Source organism: Cryptomeria japonica, chromosome 7 (genome assembly GCF_030272615.1).
Source record: "Cryptomeria japonica chromosome 7, Sugi_1.0, whole genome shotgun sequence".
Classification (NCBI taxonomy): Eukaryota; Viridiplantae; Streptophyta; class Pinopsida; order Cupressales; family Cupressaceae; genus Cryptomeria; species Cryptomeria japonica.
In genome coordinates this window covers 410,887,769-410,907,746 of record NC_081411.1, presented here as the reverse complement: position 1 = coordinate 410,907,746, position 19,978 = coordinate 410,887,769, and the positions used below count along the sequence as shown (strand labels likewise).

At 34.4% G+C, this 19,978-nt stretch overlaps 1 protein-coding gene and 1 non-coding gene across 2 annotated transcripts in view; one reads left to right on the top strand and one right to left on the bottom strand.

Annotated features, from left to right (window-relative positions):
• LOC131035096 (uncharacterized) overlaps positions 1 to 16,167 on the bottom strand; it is a 40,249-nt gene extending 24,082 nt beyond the window's left edge. Inside the window, exons 1-2 of the mRNA XM_057966731.2 lie at positions 15,713 to 16,167; positions 15,471 to 15,612 (exon numbers count right to left, since the gene is read on the bottom strand). Of these exons, the coding sequence (XP_057822714.1) occupies positions 15,471 to 15,515 (45 nt within the window). The 5' untranslated portion in view covers positions 15,516 to 15,612; positions 15,713 to 16,167. The remainder of the gene's footprint in view (positions 1 to 15,470; positions 15,613 to 15,712) is intronic.
• Positions 16,168 to 18,863: 2,696 nt separating this feature from the next.
• TRNAT-AGU (transfer RNA threonine (anticodon AGU)) lies at positions 18,864 to 18,934 on the top strand. The gene has a single exon. It is a non-coding gene; the product is annotated as a tRNA-Thr (tRNA).
• The last annotated feature ends 1,044 nt before the right edge of the window (positions 18,935 to 19,978 follow it).

Genomic DNA, 19,978 nt, shown 5'->3' with positions numbered 1-19,978 from the left:
GTACTGTTTTTTTTTAATATTAGTTACACCACCAGCAATTAAAAGTTAAGAACAAATTATTTTCAGGCACAAACACCTCACTCAATGTCTTTCCTTATCATGTTTATGAAATTTGACCAGGAAAGAAAACTAGCATGTAACATTTGAATGATTCCAGAGCACAATTTCAGGACACCGAAATGCAATCAAGAATTAAGAATTCATTCCAAAATGACAAATATTTCTGAAGAAGTTGCATTAAACTAAGTATTAAACATATGATCATAAATACTGATATCCATTCGAATATCCAACAATTTACAATTTTACACCATGAAATTGGCAGATCGATGCAAAAAATGATCATGTTAAGCAGAATTCCAAGATGTATAATTGCATTGGACAAATCATTTAGTAAATCAATAACTAAAATTCAAGTGACTTTAAATTTTAGATAATCTATTTTATAGGGACCAACCATTATGTAACTACCAAGTATAAAGTTCTGTACTATTTTGTAACAATATTACGAGCTACACCACCAGCAATAAAACCAAATTATTTCAAAGCAAAGTATCTCAAATTATTCAATGTCTTTTAATATCATGTTAATGAAATTTGAACATAAATGTAAAGTAGACTGCATCAGGATGACTTCTAATTATTGAAGCAGCCAATCAGCATTTTGTCAGACAGCGAGGCAATATCTTCCTTAAAATTTTGATGGTTATCTGCTTCTTCCCAAACCTTTCAACTTGATTCTCTATAAAACTCTCTCAATGCCCAATAATAACAGTCAACAAGAGACATGGCTACAACTTAAACTGTTATGCGGTCACCATTTCCACAATTAAGCTACAGGGTTGTGTCACATTGTACAACAGATAAACACACATTTCAAAAGTTTCAATTTTTAAAGTTAACCTGTCAAAATTTGTATCATATAAGGTTTATCTTCTTAGTTGTCCACTGTTGTGTAACAGTATACTGCCCAAGCTTGCATCTCCTTAAAACATGATTATTTTTTTTTGAATTACCTAATGCCACATTTCAGATAGAAGAATGCAAGGAAAGTAAATGCGAGCAAGACAGGAGTAGCTGCAGAGCTGTGAATGAAGTAAGTTAGAGAAGGAAAGGTGAAGAAACTGATAAATTGTGCCAAAGAAAGAGGATATTAAGGATAAAATCATCATTGATTTGGGGGATGAAAAAACAGGAAGAAAAGGATAAGGAATAAGTGGCGATTCTGCATACTAGTAATTTAGCAGAGCCGAAAGAATTATTAAAGTCTTAATATAATTTAAAGATTCATCAAGCATGAAGGAAAACTCGAGGGATCCAAATTGGAGACATTCTGATTCAAAAAGCAAAAGAACACCCAATTATTAATTGTAGAGTTGAGATTTTGTATTGAAAATTCTTGATATTTGACCACATATGATCGATAAGCAGTTGCAAAAGGCTATTTTTGTTGTGCATTAGAAAGTATATGTTATGTTGTTCATGTAATTTTCTACAGGTTTTTGAATTTGATTGTTTGTATAAAAGGTTAATGTCTCCTTTGATAATTGTCAAATTGTCCAGAATTTTATATTGAATATTGAGTCCAGAGTGACAATCAAATATTATAAATTAGATTTAAAAATATAAAATTAATATATATTATAAGTACTATTATTATATGTATATAAATACTAGTAAAACTAATATAACAAATATACTAAGACAAGAACAGATAACAATAATTTTACAAAACTTAATTATTATTTTAAAGGTGTTGAAATTAATAAGTTGGGCACTTTAACACTTTTCTCGTGTTTTGTCATAAAGTTATAATTATTACTTCCTCAAGCTATACATAGGGCGCAATAAGATCCCAAACTTTCACCTAATAGCATTTCACATGAATCATGTTTTTGTCAATTAGTTAAGAAATGTGCATCTTTTACTTTCTCAACAATATAATGAAAAAAATAGTTAAATAATAGATGCTTTTTATTGGTTGGAAGTACAGCTCATAACAATTAGTGATAGTGATCGATAAGTTAGTCTTATTTTAACTGGTGATTAGTAGTGATACCTACTACCAATCAAAAGCAACTATTAATCTTTTTTTCTTTATAATGTTGAATGTATAATAGATGCTCGTTTTTTTATTAAAATGACAAGAGTAGAATGTTATTGTTCCTTACATGTATCTCAAGGAAATCATAATTATTAATTTTCTGCAAAGTATGAGAAAATCGACAAGTGTCCAAGCTTTTCAATTTTTTGAATTGATATATATTTGTTATTTTCAAAGTTATTTAATAATAAATATATCTAATGCTACGTGTATATTAATTATTTATTTATTACGAAGCATGAGAAAAGTGGCAAATAACAAACATCATTTATTATTTGGAATGTATATAAAGTTTTATGCTATATTCCATAGCGTTTTGGAGACAAGGATGGCAGAAACACGCCAAGGATGTCAGAGAACAAGAGGCCTCTTTTGAGGGGAATGGCAAGAGACAACAACTAGAAAAATAGGAAAAAATTTAAAATATTGAAAATTCCAAATATTTACACAAGAAGATATTCACCATTATCATTATCTAACCATATTAAAAAAATATTATTCTAAATTGAGTATTCAAGTAAGATCTTTTCTACTCAGTTAAATGCTGCATGAGCAGCTCGTAAATCATGGGATCTATTAAAAAAAAAATATACAAGCTGCAGAGACAAAGTATACAGATGATAAACAATACACAAGCCGAGATCTGGAAAACTATATCGGTCCTAAAATGGGTGGATTTTCAAATATATTGTAACTAATAAAAACTTAGACAAATCAGTTAATTCAGTTTTCTTGAACTAGTTCAATCAAGAGGGACACTATATACATTTAAAAATCAGTTTATTTGTGTGGATGGAGAAAAATATATCTGAAATCTTATGGGACAAGATCCAGATTTATTTCAACATCCTCAATAGAGTACCTGCAAAAGAAACACACATGCAAAGCTGAAAACAATCAAAACACACACATGCATTTCAAATGAAGCCTCACTCCATTGCACCTCTATCTTCAAGATCTTGCAATCAAGATTTGTGCTCTCAGATTTCTTTCAACACTAAGCGCAAGAAGCTATGAAGAATGAGGATTTCAAGAAAAGTAAGATGCAAGAATGCACTAGGGATATCAAAAGATGCAAATAACAAATGCAAGATAACGGATGGATGCTCAGAATGCTAAGGTAACGGATTTGAATGCAAAGTCTTGGATACCAAAATGAGAGAGAGGGGCTATGCTTTTTATAAACATTCTCCGGGTGAATCCATGTTCTAGGATAAATGTTGGATAATAGATCAATTGTAAAAATGTAAAGGTTTATCCCATATCGATTAGGTGGATGCAATAGATGGATATGAAGAATGATAAATAAGGGATGAAGCGGATTTGAGAGGGGTTTGAGAATAAAATGGATTTAAGGGAATAATGGAATATAAGTTTTTAAATGGATAAATAATAGAATATATATTGATGTGATGGATTAAATGAGATAATGGAAAAATGGATATACCATTAGAATAAAGGATATTAATATAATGAAAAAGGGATAATATTATGGACTCACCTAATTAATGGAAAAATTGAGGTCGGTTGGAGAAGACAATTTTTACTTGTCTACAATTTGGTTATGTGTCAAGATAGTAAATTTCATATTGTAAATTCTTGATGTTCGACCACACATGGTCAATAAGCAGTTGTGCAAGGCTCTTTTTATTGTGCACAAGGTACTATATGGTATGGTTGTCCATGTAATTTTTCCTAGGACTTTGGTCTTTATTCAGTTGTTGCAAGTTGAGATTAAAGTTTCCTATAATAATTGTCAAATTTTCCCAAATTTATACTGGATATTGTATTATCCATAGTAACAATTAAATATTTCATAATTACAGATGAATCAACTTATACTATAATATATATAACTACTAGACAAACTAATAAAACAAATATATAAATAATATCTTAAATAACATAATATTTGTACAATGTTTAATTATTATTTGAAATTGCTTTGTCACAAAATGATATTTAGTAATTTTTCGAACTTTTCATCCAAGAGCATTTTAACATAAATCATGTATTTTCACTCTTCATTAAAAAACATGCATCTTTTCCTTTTTGAACATTATTAAGAAAAAAAGTTTGTAAAGAGTAGATGCTTAAATGACTGATTAGAAAATACAGTTCGTGATTAACCAGTTAAAGGGACTATAGAACCCACAATTAATCTATCAAAAAGAATTATTTATTGTTAATTTGTTCATATATAAAATTATAAATATATTCTTCTACATTAGTATAATAATTGTAATTTGTATTATATATTAGTTTAGCCACTGTCCCCCAATTGTTCCCAAATTTTGAGAAAAACTTGACATCCCCAAAACCCTTCTCCTAGCCTCCCATGACTCGATCCATAGACCATTAAATATATAAATAAAACTAAAGCATTAAAAATATATAGAAATATACATCATCTGCACAAACTGTACAAAATTAAATGCCAAACATAGCTGATAATTGATAATTCGATGTCAATTGTCAAACATAAAAGATAAATCAAAATGGTTTATAGTAGTGCATCTGCACATGTAAAACAAATAGAAATCATCATACTGCTCTTCATCCAGAGCATTGAAGACATCAATTGGTTCATTGGAAACACGATTAATGCTGGTGCCATTCCTATGTGGATTGTTCCTGTATTCATCCAAGGTCCTTATCCTTGGCCTCTAAATTCAACCCAATTACACACGACCCAGATTTGTGCAAGTTACTAATCCAAGCCTCTAGATTTGGCCCAAGTACAGTTAAATACACTCAAGACAAATCCAGAGGCCCAGGCTAGGGTAGAACCTGTACAAATTTGGGTTTATCAAAGGTTCCTTCAGAACCCAATAACATAGCTCGAAAGTATAGTAAATAATATATCATCCGATGCAGACAATGTTGTGGACAATAAGGGTGGTTATTTACCTTCTACAAGTAATTATCCTGGATTGTTTCTTCCAATAACAATCATGAAGACCTTCTGACTTCCATTAAGATTTATATCAGGAGAATATGTTGAACTAGTTAGTCCTACACCTATGGTAATGGACTTACAAAAAGCATTAACTGAATTCAATAAGCTTAAAAGAGACCACATACATTTGTAAAATCATATTGATTGCATGATACCATATGACAGATCATATACTAGACTATGAAAGGTGTACTGTTGTTCTAAATTCATAAATATGAACGTGGAGAGAGTGTTTACTTCCTCTTATGCTCACAATGATCTAGGACACAATGAAGAAAGATCTAAGTACATATCAAATGTGATGTCTTTGAAACTAGTATTTACCCTACTAATTCTCCATTGGATCAAGATGTCTCTTCTAATGTTACAATTGTTGTAGAAATAATTGAATCTCAAAGGGATCATAGAGAACTCATGATGACAATGATGAGCAAAACTCCATTGATCTTTTCAAAGAATACTCTTCTTAACATGATGGAATTGATGATAATGGTTCTTCAAAGTTGATTATATTTTCAAGGGTATCGACTTGAACATTATTATAGATGTCATTGCTAATAACTTGATAATGAAAGTATAATTTTGCATTGTTCAAGGACTTATCGAGTTCATTGTTCTAAAACATTCTAACAATAGTTCATATGAGGATGAATATCTTTCTCCACATGATATGCTTCTACATATGATTCAAATGGACATCACTTACATAGCATTTCACTTGCTATTAATTCTAGGGACTAGTCGTCAAACAAAGAACACTGATCCAAAAGTCCAAACCCAAAGTGTATAAGAGGTTACTTCTTAAAACCAACGAGTTTGGGACTGGTGTTGGTTTGAAATTGTCTGAGAACATGAGCAATGCATGAGAACTAGACAAGTATTGGTAACAAGTTATTCATCCAATTCAGGTAATGGATAGATGAAGGAAAAAAAAGTTTCCCTAAGTTTACAATAAGAGATGGCTTTCCTAATTTTCCAATAGCTTTGACCAAAGATAATTGGTACATCTACAATTACATTGTATAGGCTTGTGATGTCCCCATTCGGTCATCCTAAGAATCCAATTTCGTGAAGTCCTTCATCATCGCATTCGCTGCCCTGCACTCCAATTGTTATGTGGAGTGGGCTCCTTGGCTGTCTTGCAACGTTCTCTGTGTCGGACGCATCTCGGGAGAAGGGGTCGGCACTGGTAGTCGACCCAACGGCGCTTGATACTTAGACCGCTCCGAGCAGCCTTGCAGCCTCTTACACATAGTCGCTTGTCCTTCAACGTTGCATCCGCTCTCCCGCACCCCGATTGCTATGCGAAGGGTGCTCCTTGGCACCATAACAAGAATCAACGATCATATAAATCCAATGGCCGACATATTATGAAACGGTAAATTTAAGAAGGAAAGCTATTAGTAATCACCAACGGTAATACCCTTCGAAGCCGACATAGATGCCAACACATGGAACACGTCTACACTGTGTTCTGGTAAAAGTTCGACTAAGCTATGGACACAAGATAACATTATCAGTCAAAGACATATGTGGGATGGTAGCAGTTAATTAACTTTTATAAGGATTAAGTCAACATCAGTTACTCCCGATATCCACTACGGAGTGATGATTACAGAATAAAGCTATTAAATTACAAGCCAGGGCCATAAAGGATATCGATTGAGATATCATTCTCGGCAAACATGACCAATGACGCTGATAAAAGGAAGACTAGTCAATGATCAGCAAATAATAATATTGAACAACTTTGATTAAGGCATGGATGGATATCGATTACGTGTTAGTAAAAGTCAATAGTAAGATAAGACTAAATAATAATGAAGGATGATTATTATCACGTAAGGTATGGACATATTCCACCCCAATGATTGAATCGCTAACCAAACTAAGTACAAACACAAGATGATTTAGCGTCTGTCAGTAATCGTAACAAAAGGAAATGGTGAGATTAAGGATAGACAAGAGAGACAACGTGATGCTCACCGATTATGTATAAGATGGTGCGATTAGTATATTAAGGATCATATACCAATTATATGGACAGTGATTAATAAAGTTTTTGTTATGGAGAGTTTGATATTGAATGGAGGTGATTAGTCAACCCTCAAAGGATGCCACCTTTCCGATTTAGGAGATATAAGAACAAGTTTCAAGCACATTAATGGGATAGCTATAGAGAGGAATTACGTGGGGAATTTGCAGACAAGCCACACAGCGGAGAAAAGAAACGAAGAGAATACGGCCAGAACGTATCGGGTATTTAATATTTGCCAAGGACATCCTGCCAAGCCACGCACAGGTAAGAAGTTTAATCATTTCCATCACAGCAACTATCAAATTCCTTATGGTTTATCTGTAGTAAGGGAATTAAGATATTAAAAGATAAGGAAGTTATTATATTTACAACTCTAAACTATAATAGAATGGAATATTTGTATATACTGCTGTTTGCTAGCAACTGCGTAATATACTGCTAAGTCATTAGGCATATTCCTGTATACCATATAGAAATGTTAGGATAGTGTTTTCAACTCTATCTTGGGGAGAGCACTGGAGAAGGTAACCAGTGGCAACGAGGGGCTGTCATGTGGTCAGAGACCTATGAAGTCAAGGAGCCAGTTACAGTCTCGCTGCCAGTCTTCTCAAGACAGAGAAGTCAATTGAGTGTCTGAAAGTATTAAGGTTTAGAAGGGAAGCATAGGGAGACTACCCATCTAGCAAGGGGATTAGAAGCAACCAGCCCTTGGATTTGGTAGACAAGCAGTCCCTTGCTCTCCTTTTTAGCCTATGCTACTTTTTCTCTGTCTGCATGTTAGTGCTGATAGTTTAGGCTGATCTCTAGAATATTTATATATGCTTGTAGGTATTGTGTGCATCCTTGTGATTGCAGGGTTATCATCAAGCAAGCCATCTATTGCAGATTTTAAGGTTTTGTACTGGTAGGGGACATTACAAGGCTCCCAAATTCTTATGAGAGGAGATATCCTACCATATGTCTTGGAAACACAACTATATTCAATCTTCGTTGACAAAGAGCAAATAGACAATATAATGATTGCAATTGTGTTGGTGCATAGGGTTGTAGGTCCCAAATCCCTTAAGGCATGTTGTTCTCTAAATGTTATGGGTGTAAAACTAAGAGCAACAAACCTCTAACTTATGATGAGGCAAGGCAATACCAGACCAATTTACTAAGGCGGGTAAGACCTTTGCCTTTGGGTCAACTAAAACTAGGGGGCCTTCCCTAGAGGTATCATAAATAGGATTAAACACAATTGAAGATTGACAAGTGGATAAATTGTGCAATAGTATGCAATGTACCCCTAACCCCAAAGCTATCACTAGGCCAAGGACTAATTTACTGCTATGATCTCTATTAAGTTATAAAGCACATCACTGCATGATAGCAGGATGTAGGTATGCACAAAATGACTCTCTACAATGATTATTGCTATGGATCGTTGAAGAAGTTTTCCCTGGATATAACATTGAATCATGAAGTGCATACAAATCTACTTCCTACTCCTACTCTACTAGAGTAGAATGTTCTCAATTTAGGTGCATGGTGCATCATAACTTTCAAGATAGATGCCTATTCATTAAGTCATGGAGTCACAACACATCATGAGAGACAATAAATCGAAATCACAAAGGACTATGAGTTGTGCATAAGCATACACCACAAACAACAATATCAAGCAATTGAACATTCTTAGTTATCCATCCTCAACTACAGAAATTCATATGCAATGAAGAAATGACCTTTACAAAGCTTGTAATGTATTAAAAACTTGCCCCATTCATAAACTATTCATTAAATTCATACTAGCAAACTAGCAAGAGGAAACCCTAGGCTAGAACTTCCCAAAAAATTGACAAATGAAACAGAGGAGAAATTCAACTCCAAGAGTAATTAACAATATTAACCTCCTTTAGATTAAATAACATTTGTTGCTCTAATGGCAATTAGACTTGCAGAGGTTGAACCCCAAAAGCTCCTTTGGCTCACAAGCACATGGAAAGGCAAAATGACAAACCTTTTTGTATAACAAATTAGCCTCTATGGCAATCTGTTGATTTCTCTAGTGCTTTGGAACTTGAGAAAGAACTGGTGGTCAATAAATAAGGTGTGCAAGGCGAGCTTAGATCCTACAAAATCCATTGAAATGGTGGCCTAGAGCTTGTGTAGAAATCATTTGCATCAAAAAAGTAACCATCACATGAATGGCAACATGGCATTCCTCACCCTCTATTACTTGAAGTACAATTGTATCCACACCCTTAATTGACAATTGGTTATGAATGGAAAAAATCCCCTTGGAGTAGTTGCGGCATCAAATCTAGTCATTGATGGTAACCTAGGTCATGCTAAGAGGTAGGTGGGAGTGAAGTTGAACAGCACAAAACGTGAGAGTTTTGAAGGTAATGGGTCAAGGAAACTCATACCAATATCATTGGTGAGGAGTTAGGGATCAAGATTAACCACAAATTCATGCCTAAAGGCATGCAAATAAGAATACGTCAAAAACTAACAATCCTGATGAGATACATAGTGAAAAGCATCAAGGATTGAGGTTCAAAGATACCAAGTAAAAGGTACCATGAGTAAGGAATGGCCAAAACTCCAACTCCAAAAGGTAACTTAACATAAGAATCGAGGAATCAAGGTTTAGAAGGAAAGCACGCCAGTATGGAAAAGTGTGAAACGTCAACAAAGACAAGGGAAAGAAAAGGTTGGAAGAAATATGGTGAGAAGAACTTTGAAAATCTAACAAGGAAAGGTGATAAGGGTGCAAAACAAATGAAAGTTATGAATGGATGGGAAAGTCCAATATCCTAATAGGGATAGGGAGAAAGGAAGGCATACCATGAAGGGAAACTTCAAAACTTTGACATAAGCATAGTCCTTGAAATTTGAACATAAAATCTCCACAATTAGAATTGTTGGGACCATTGCAACTTATAACACATGATAGGCACATGGGCAATGATGGAGGAAAACAAAAATGCAAACTTTTATCAGTGCAGACCCATTAGGAAACATCTCAAACAAATTATCTATGATGGGCATAATAAGGAAAAAATGCATGAAAAGGGTTATGTTTCAAGCACAATTGGACACAATCAATTTGGGCACAACGAGTTGGATGGATACCAAGTCAAGGAGCTTCCCTTGTTCATGTTTTAGAAAATCATACTTGTGCATTTCCTCAACAATGAGGCCACATAGCTGTCACCATTGACCAATTCTATGGGTACATTTATCAATAAATGGCCCTATGTTTGTATGCATCCCATCTCTTGAGCTTATCTTTATTCTTGATTGTAAATACTTCTTGGATCACTTGAAATGCTTTATGACCTTTACCGAAGTTGGAGATGATGGAAATGGCTTGGTGGATGCCTCTTACCATTTTATAGATTATCTTATGGCTTCTTGTAAGTTGAATCATTCATGGAGGATATTCTAATATGTTTAATATAATTATTCTACACAAGAGAGGTGAACAAAGATGATGTCCTTGTATGCAAGAAACCTTATTGGAAGGCTCTCTCCCCCAAAAGGGTATTTGTCCCCTTTACCAAACCATTCATTTAAATTTGACTTTGTCATCTTCCTACACTTCTTTGACCCATTTTTTTGCTTAATAGTATCATTCTTGATTGTTTACTAATACAATATCCCCTCTCCAGCAACACTTGTTAGTTGAAGGACTCCAAACCCAAGTATATACAATGCTTCTTAAGTCCATTTATATGCTCCTTTTGCTAAAATTTGTGGGAATCTTCCATACATGAGATGATCATGATAAGGCTTCTTGACGAAACCTAATAGTTTTGGTGACACATTAATTTATCCTTTTATGCTTCTCCTTCAATCCTCAAGTTTGGATTTTTTAAGCTAGTGAGTATGGCCTAAGTTGAGATATTCATATTGTAATCCACACTCCAAGCTTGTATATATTACTACTTTGATATTTCATATTTAATATTGGTGTACTTTAATTATTGCTCGTGTGGATAGAGTTTTGATGTGTAATTAGTAATTACTAAATTAAACATTGGTGTATTTTAAGTCTTATATCTAGGTAGATGGAGCTTGCTTACATGTAACTAATTTTTTATTTGCTTCAGTTCCTATTTCTTGGAGGTTGGAATTTTGTAATGTCCCCATTTTTCCTAGCCTTTTTTGAAGATTTAGCCTTTTGGCTAAATAGAGGAATAAGGAGAAATTAATTAAATTAATTTCTTATAAAGTCATTAAATAAATTAAAAATTAAAAAGTGACTTTATATTTAATTAATTTAATTAAATAGTGGCTAAAGTATAAAATTAAAATAATTAAAGTCACTTAAATAAATAATAAAGTGTACCTACCCTCTTCTAGAAGGAATCTCGTGATGGGTTATGAAAAGGAGAAACAGAAGAGGGTGATGATTGATCAGGTAGATTGGAGATTGATTAGATATGATGACATGACTGATGCATTGCATTGGTTGAATCTCTGAGGACGCAAACCTTCAACAGATTGAGGAAGGGCTGGACGAAACCCTAGCTTCTTCTTGGGAGTGGAAGATATTCAGTTTTCCACATTGTGCATAACGAATTGATGGTGTTTGGGAAGGGCAAATCAGTCCTTTCACTTGAGCATAAGGAGTTTTTATATCAGATTATGGTAGTGCTTCAGACTTGCAGATTTGAGGGTACGCTCGTGTGATGGTGTAGGCATCCCTTGGCCTAACTTGACAGCAATTTCCCTTTGGGCATCCAAGCGATACCTCTTGTTATTTTGTGGAGGCAAATCGAAGATATAAGAGGCTGCCATTATCACAGTTGCAGAACTTGGTCCCCGCGTTTTTGTTCATGCCACCTTCTACATGCATCGATTTTGACCTTCAATGGTTCTAAAAATCATAGGAAGGGAAGGCGATACCATTGGGACAATTTGTGAAGTATTTTGGTGTTCATTTCAATTTATTTTGTGAATAAGATCTGAGGCAAGTCGTGGGCCTTTAAGACCTTCGATTTGAGCTATTAATGCATATGATAGCTTGGAGATCTCTCGAGGAGAAGGGCACTTTCATCTAGAGGAGGATCCGATTAGTTTGGAGGAGCATTAAAACTGCAGATTACACTTAGTTCTCAGACTTCCTTTGGCAGTAGCAGGGACGGCATATAGTGGGCTTCGATCTTGCACATAGGAGACATCATAATTGAGGATCTTGGCTTGCATCTTCATCGCTGTACCTGGGACATTAAAATCAGGTTCTTGGCATTCCATACCCTTTGTTACAGTTGTAAATTTGTGAGTTTATATCAGTCCATAGTCAAAAAATCTGAGACTAGTCCCTTTGTAAATCAGTCCATACTTCAGTATTTCAACAACATATTATGGAGGGGTTCTTATAAGGATTGAATAAGTTTAGGAACTGCATCTTATTCTGAGAATGTATGCCAAGTATTTAATAAAATGACAGCAAGGAGTTGTGATTTGTTAATGAGCCCTGTTTACCCCTATTATGTTGTGGTTGTTGTTAGAATTATTTCTATGATATTCTATCATTATTGAGGCTTATCTTACATGAAGAAATGCTTTAGAATGTCCTTGAAGTCTAACTGAAACTGAGAACAGCATAATAAACTTTGGCAGCCAAGTGTTTGATGAAATGTCTTAGTGTAAAAAAATAGGATTTCATATCAGAAATTAGCAGGGACATTACAAATTAAACCTACCATAGACTATCTAATTATGTGGTTGCTTATTGCAGAATGTGTGGCCTGTTATGAGGATTCTTCTTAAGGTTAATCAAATTTGGTTAGCAAAGCTTGATTTCTTCTTCATCCAACTAGATTCAGCAATGATAGAGCATGTGCAGCTTTCAATGGTTTTGTTTGAGACATTGGTGGCATTTGTCACCTGGTCAAACCCATTTTGGTTTGGGTCAGATTTAAATAGTTCTCACGTGATCTCTAATAGTTCACTTGAACTTCTTTAGCTCATGAATGAGCTTTCACCATTTGAGATTGAGGAATCAGGCTTCAATAGATTGTATGGATTTTTATCTGAGCAGTCATGGATCATATTATGTCGATTTCATCTTTGCTCTTACTGGTGTGCAAAGTTCTGATCTGTGGAATATAGTGTTGGATTGGTCAATTACGACAGATGCTTTTGTTCATGGAGTTGGTGATCTTAAGCAGTTGTGCATTGATAAAGTTGCCTCTGAGACTTTGATGTTGTTACAGCTTCCAGAGATAAATTTGCAGTCATTAAGCATCAGATATTTGTGTCCCAATTGGCTTCAAGTAGTAACCTTTGGGAGCTGTTTACTGTTGAAGTTATAGCCGCGATGGAGATCCAAGATGCAACGTCTCTTATTTATCTTGTGGATTTAGTTACCTTTATTTATCCTGCTTCGGTTCATTGGCTTCCGTTTTCTTTTCATGTTCTGTTGGTGAAGATGTCTTTGTGGCTGTCGGTGACTTTTCATGTCTCTGTGGCTGTCGGTGACTTTTCATGTCTATGTGGCTGTCGGTGTCTTTTCCTCTTCCTTCATGGAGTCTCTTCACTTGCGATTCCCTCCATTTTCGTGGCTCTTCTTCTTCTTCTTCTGCAGATGGATAGTTATATATTGCTGGCTTCTCTCATTTGTCTTGTAGCGAGTTGAGAACATTGTGTATGTAGTCTGTCAGATCAGTAATATTATATGTTTTCTGTGTTCAGAGTTTTCAGTCTTATGAAGGTTTATAGAATGTATATGAGATGTATCATTTGACTTCATTGTCATGATTGATTTGTACAGAATCAAACTTATCTTGTTGTGATTGATAGTAATCTGAAACTATCAACAGTTGTATTCATTTTCAGAGATATAATAAAGATCATATTTGTGTGGGCTGGGTTTTTCACCCTCAGGTGGAGGGTTTTCCCAGGATAATTCTGTGTATCTTGTTTCAGATTTCTGTGTTGCTAAAACATTATCATTTACAAGATAGTATCTTCCTTGTTCACTCTAAATAAATTTTGAAGAGGAAATGTGCATATTTGGTGTGTCCACGGCAACAAGAGTAACATTCTTTATTTTACAGGGACGCAAACCAGATATATATTGCATAGAAATGATCTCCTACTTTTGGTGGTGTATGGCATTAAGCCGCAGGATATCAGGTGGGCCATATTATCTGTTATGTTTGGTTAACAAAAATAATATTTCTCTTCCATTATAAAAACACAAAAATATCATTGCACTAATATCCTACATATTGGAGCAATATAAAAACAGAAAATTTTGTTTTATGCCTGCTACAATTCAATCTGAGCAACTCTAATAGAAGAGCAAAAGCATTCTGAATACAAATGAAAGTCTCTCATAGAACAATTCAGGCTGAGCTGTCCACTCTTAATCAAACCTTTGGTACCCAAAATCAACCAATAACGCTTGGTAATAAGATGTGAGAAACCCAACATCACTCTATTAAAGCTAGACATTCTCTTCTCTCTATCACTCTAACTTTGAGCTTTCAAGCATATTAGGTCAATGGACTTCAAAAACAATGCACCTATTCCAAAGCTGTAAGCATAACAGTTAATTATAAAGCATTTTAAACCTTTAACAGACCAAGGATAGTCATGACATGAGAAAAAGAAAATCCATCTTTAAGGTGGTCAGACAAAGCAGGCCATTTGGTGGCATCCTCATTTCAGACAGCTTCAATAGACCCTGCAAGTTTGAGGGATCCAATAAAAATTTGTGGGTCAATAACAGGGATCACCCACTGATAACTTTGACTTTGGCTTGACTAGTTTGGAAACCATTGACAACAAATATATGGCCAAGATACTTAATAGCCAAGTTCCTAAATTCAGATTTATTGAACCAAAACTGGAGGGATTCAGACACTTTGGGCTGGCAAGTTTTGACCGATTCAGTCTAGACCTCACATTTTTCAGATCTTTTTCACATTCTGGATTCTCAACTTTTTTAATTTATTTTACCTCCTGAATGAATCAAATTTTAAAACCTTGAAAACTACGGTTGACAGAGGTATGGACCAATCACATTTAAATTCCTAAAGGAACTGTTATACCAACATATCTTAGGAAGAAAGTGATGAGCCTCAACACAGTAGCCAACTTGATAAAAAAATGTTGAAAACAAGTCCTCCGAATAGCATCTCTTATTTTTCCAAGTCGTTATCACATCCTTTACTCTTGAGGCCCCTCTTGTCCTGACACAACTACACGAATCCTCATACTTAAATTCATTACTAAGTTGTACGAGCATCCTGATGCGTCCTTGACTAGGTCATTGTCTAAGGAAATAAGGGGAAAATGAACGTCAACCACAAAAAATACATAGGTTAATTGATTTATCCTGGATCGGAGAGGAAAATAAGTCGAACCTGTCCACTGCGCCCCAGAGTAATTGTGACTCTGGGCCGAGACATCAATTCTTTGAATTCTGCACTCTAAAATCCCTTCAAACCCTGCCTCTTCACTGTCCAGCAAAAGCTTACAACAGATCTTCCGCTACTCTCGGAAGCTCTGCGGGAACAAAATTATATATTTTTAACATATGCATAAAACACTCAAATGATTCCATGTGCACTTGAGGTCTGAAAAAAGGAATCTGTTCTTGGTGTACCTTTGGCAGCCTTCAGCAGTGCATCGATCGAACGTTCATCAATACGACAGTATCAGTGCTCCGCTCTGCTCTGCTGTTTGCTCAAGCCGATTAACTGCCCTGTAAAAATGCAGCGTTAAAGGGCACAGAAGGAAATATTTAGAAAATGAACCTTGCTTTTCACGGCACTTGACGGGAAGAGAAAATGGTAAGAAAGCAACGCCTCAGATGACAGAAAGAAAGTTATGACAGGAGGACGTGCTAAGAAGTCTTGTGCGACGCGGGATTAGGGAAGGGGAACAAGGAGGGTTTGAGGATCGGATGGGGAATCGAACCTGGGACCCCTGTATGTGACAAAATGCTCAGATTTTTTTTCTTATTATCTTTAAATTCGTACATATTTAATTTTTCAAAAAACATCGCATACAAAGCATCCTGCTTATTTATTGTATCGGAAGTAAAAACGGGTTTCCGTATATGTGTGGAAAGGAAAATAACCTAATGTATAGGCTACTTATAAATAAATGCAGACAATTTATGATAAATCAATTCAGATTAAAAAAATAAGTTATTATAAATGGTATTTAGATAATTATATTATTTTAGAAAATTAAAATATAAGGGGTAAATTGAAATATATCTATGTGGAAATTTAAAAAGTTTTTTTTAATTTGGAAAAAGATTTTGGAATCATAATAATTTATCAATTTTATGGAAGGTCAAATCTATGGTTATGGATCATCTTCATGTGCATGGATCTAATTTGTGGCCCATGAATTTGATTTAGTATAGTTCATACTCTTATTTTTTTGATTCACCTAGTTATTTGTCCACATTGATCATCAAGGATTGGTAGTATTCAAAAATACCTTGGGGAGGCTACGAGATCACTAGGATCAAGTTATCCTAGGTCGAACCTCTAGAAAGATTGGCTTTATGATCATGAAAATGATCAAGGAGAGTAATTTGTAGACATGTAGATGCTCTAAAATGGTTTTACAAATTTTGGTTAGCTCTAGTGATTCGGTTGATTTTTTCCTAAAATAGTTCTTCTCTCCAATGTATAAGATATTGCAAGTGATCATTAGATGATCAATAAGTGCATATTGAATGTCTTAAAATACTACTACATGGTAGTGTACCAAGTTAGCATATGGTGAGAATAAAATTTGAGAATTAATTAATTTTAATTTTAATTTTTTTTACTTTTGGAGTCTAGATTTGCAGATATAGAATCAATCGCATGCCCATAAGATTGAACAAAGACATTGAGTTAATAATTATCTAGTTAGGAAATGAATGTTTGGATATAAGGAACAATAATAAGCTAAAAATGACAAATACATGAAAACATGTGTGTATATGGGTAAGATGGAGCCAACTATGGAAGAATGTGTAAATATGGGTGGATAACAATATGGGAGAATGAGCTCGACTCTGCACAAAAGTGCTCGACTTCTTGATTTGTAATTGTATTGAATCACTCCATCAAGATGGACCTAAAACTAAATGTGAATTAGCATGGATATACAATTTTTATAATTATATTTTTCCCCCATTTTAAGGTGCATGTGAATCCCACAATGATCATTCATTTCAAAGTATGTAAGCATTCATAAATAGGCATGTAAAGTAAATATTCAAATACAAAAAGAATATCACATATGTGTAGAGTAATGGACCCCTCTATATATCATCATGGTTATTATTTAGCACGTGTGCTCCGTGGAAACTTGAAAAGAAAATAAAAATATGTGATGAATAGATTTTATTATACAAGTAACAATAATTTTAAATATAAATTGAATTTTATTTTCAATGATCATGAAAAGGATAGATTATACTCAATGTGAATCAATTCCCCTCTAAAATATAAAACTACTTTAATAGTGGTTGGCATACTCACCACTATTATCAACACATGAAGCCTTAATGGATTTGTTTCTCCACGAGTAAATTGAATTCCTAAAAACACTCAAAAATCTTTTTGTAAAGAATGTGCACCCATGTATATTTGGAAAAAACATCAATGAAGGTGAACATGTGGATGAGGAATGGTCCAAACAAAATTTTGTGAATCAACTTCAAAATTTTAGTAGCCCTCTATGATTTTCTCTAGTCAAACTTTTCTTTAAGATGCAACCCTTACAAACACTTTCAAATAAGTAAATAGAAAGCAACTCTATAACCATGCCATGTTAGTTGAGTTGTTATAAGTAGTGGTAGTTAAAATGCCTAATCTACTCATGCCACAACTTACCTCCTCAAAATGAGTGAAAGGTGTGATTAAAGGAGAATCAAGAACAAAGTGGAAAAATATGTAGCTAAGATTGTTGGCATGCTCTCCCAAGGTCCATTGTAGAAGTACTTTGCATCTATTGAATAACCATTGTATCGAGACTAGACTTGACCTATTTTCTTAATTTGATATAAGTGATATGGTAAACTAATAATATTTATTTAATAATGGGTACACACAAATAACATTCAAATGTCAAATACATGTCAACAAGACACTCTGCTACATGCTTCAATTAGAATGTCATGACCCATCAACATGTGCAACATGGAATAAGTCTCCAAAGATGTGAAATCATCCTATGAAAATACAATGTGTTGTGAAGCATCATAGTATCCAAGTGGAAGGTGGAGCTAAAATTGTTATAAGGAATCTCCATTACCTCCCCTTTACTGTTAATGTTTGTAGCTTCAGTTGAATGATCATTTAGAATACATATAATATATGTTGATTAATAATAATATATTATTATGTTATATTATTATATTATTATTAATCATATGAAATTTAATATTCAATATTAATCTATTATATTATTCTAAATTAATAATTGATTGATGACACATTATAATATTGATTAAATTATTATAATTAAAGGAGAGACATGTCCATTCAAGGACATGCCTCTCCAAAGGAATATATATATAGTATAATGTTATTCAATTTGAGAACACATAGAATTCCAAGAATGCAAGTATCATATTGAATCGGATATATACATTAAAATACATCCAATAAAACCTGGGAAAATCAACATGGTATTAGAGCCAGGCCCAGGCTAGGAGCCCCAAGCACACGAGAGGTGTGGCTTAAGGGGAGGTGTTGGTGTTGGAAATAAGCCACACCCGGACCAACGATGGACTGGTCCAAGAGGGGCCAATAGCTCAGTGGTAGAGCACTCCAGCAGTGATGGAAGGTCCTAGGTTCGAGTCCTAGCTGGTCCATGTCTCAACATGGTATCAGAGCTCAAGCCTGTGAAGTTTAATTTGGAGGTTGGAGAGGGTTGGAGAATTCAGTTTTTTTTTAGAATTTTTAGTCTGAAATATGCCATTGTATGCCTCTTGGTTGGCCTCAAAATGAGGACTATAATATATGGATGGAAAGATCTGTGTTTCTAGTTTTCAAGTATGTTTATCTCATCAAATTTGATTCAGTTTTGTGCAAGATATGACGACTTTGGTGCAGGTCACTTGAAACCCTACCTAGGGTTAGCAGTTTTGGGGAAAATGTCATAACTTTTGTTTTAACCGTTGGATCTGGCTATAACTTGGAGGAAATGTTTGTAATTAGATTTTCTAACATCTCACCTAAGAGATTGGATAAATTTGGAAAATTGAAAAAGTTATTAATGATTGTGTGTGGCAGATCATAATGAAAGTGTTGATCAAATTTATGAAAATGTTCTACATCATTCAAAGGGAATTATGATGAGAGATGATTCATGCGTGATATTTCTTATATGGGCTCACCTTATGAAAGGAAATGTTTTAAACTTAAGATAAGTATTCCATGTTTTATTAAGGCACATGAATTATTGAGTTTGTAATTTATGCTATAATATTGGCTAGTAAAATCTTGTATGCTTCTATCATTGGTATTTTTGTTTGTGTAAAGCGGAAAATCGCAATCGAACCCTAGTTGTTCTCCCCTCTTCCAACTCCGAGGAGAGAGAAGGGAGGTTTGCTAGGATTCGATGGTTTTCACTTAGGGGAGAGACTTTACATTCAAAAGAGAGGTTGAAACTCATAAGATCCAATCCCACACAATGTAAGGTTGGATGCTAAATGAATTTCAAGGGTTAGGAAAGCAAGGCTACCCTCTTTTGTAAAGAATGTTGTTAAAGAAATTAAGCTAAGCATGCATAGAAAGTCATAAAGATTCGCTTATAAACTGAGTTCGGGTTATAGGATGAAGCTGCGGACCTGGAATTAGCAGTAAAATGTCGATACGGCGCTGTCCTGCAAATTTGAGCAAAAGTTGTCGGGACG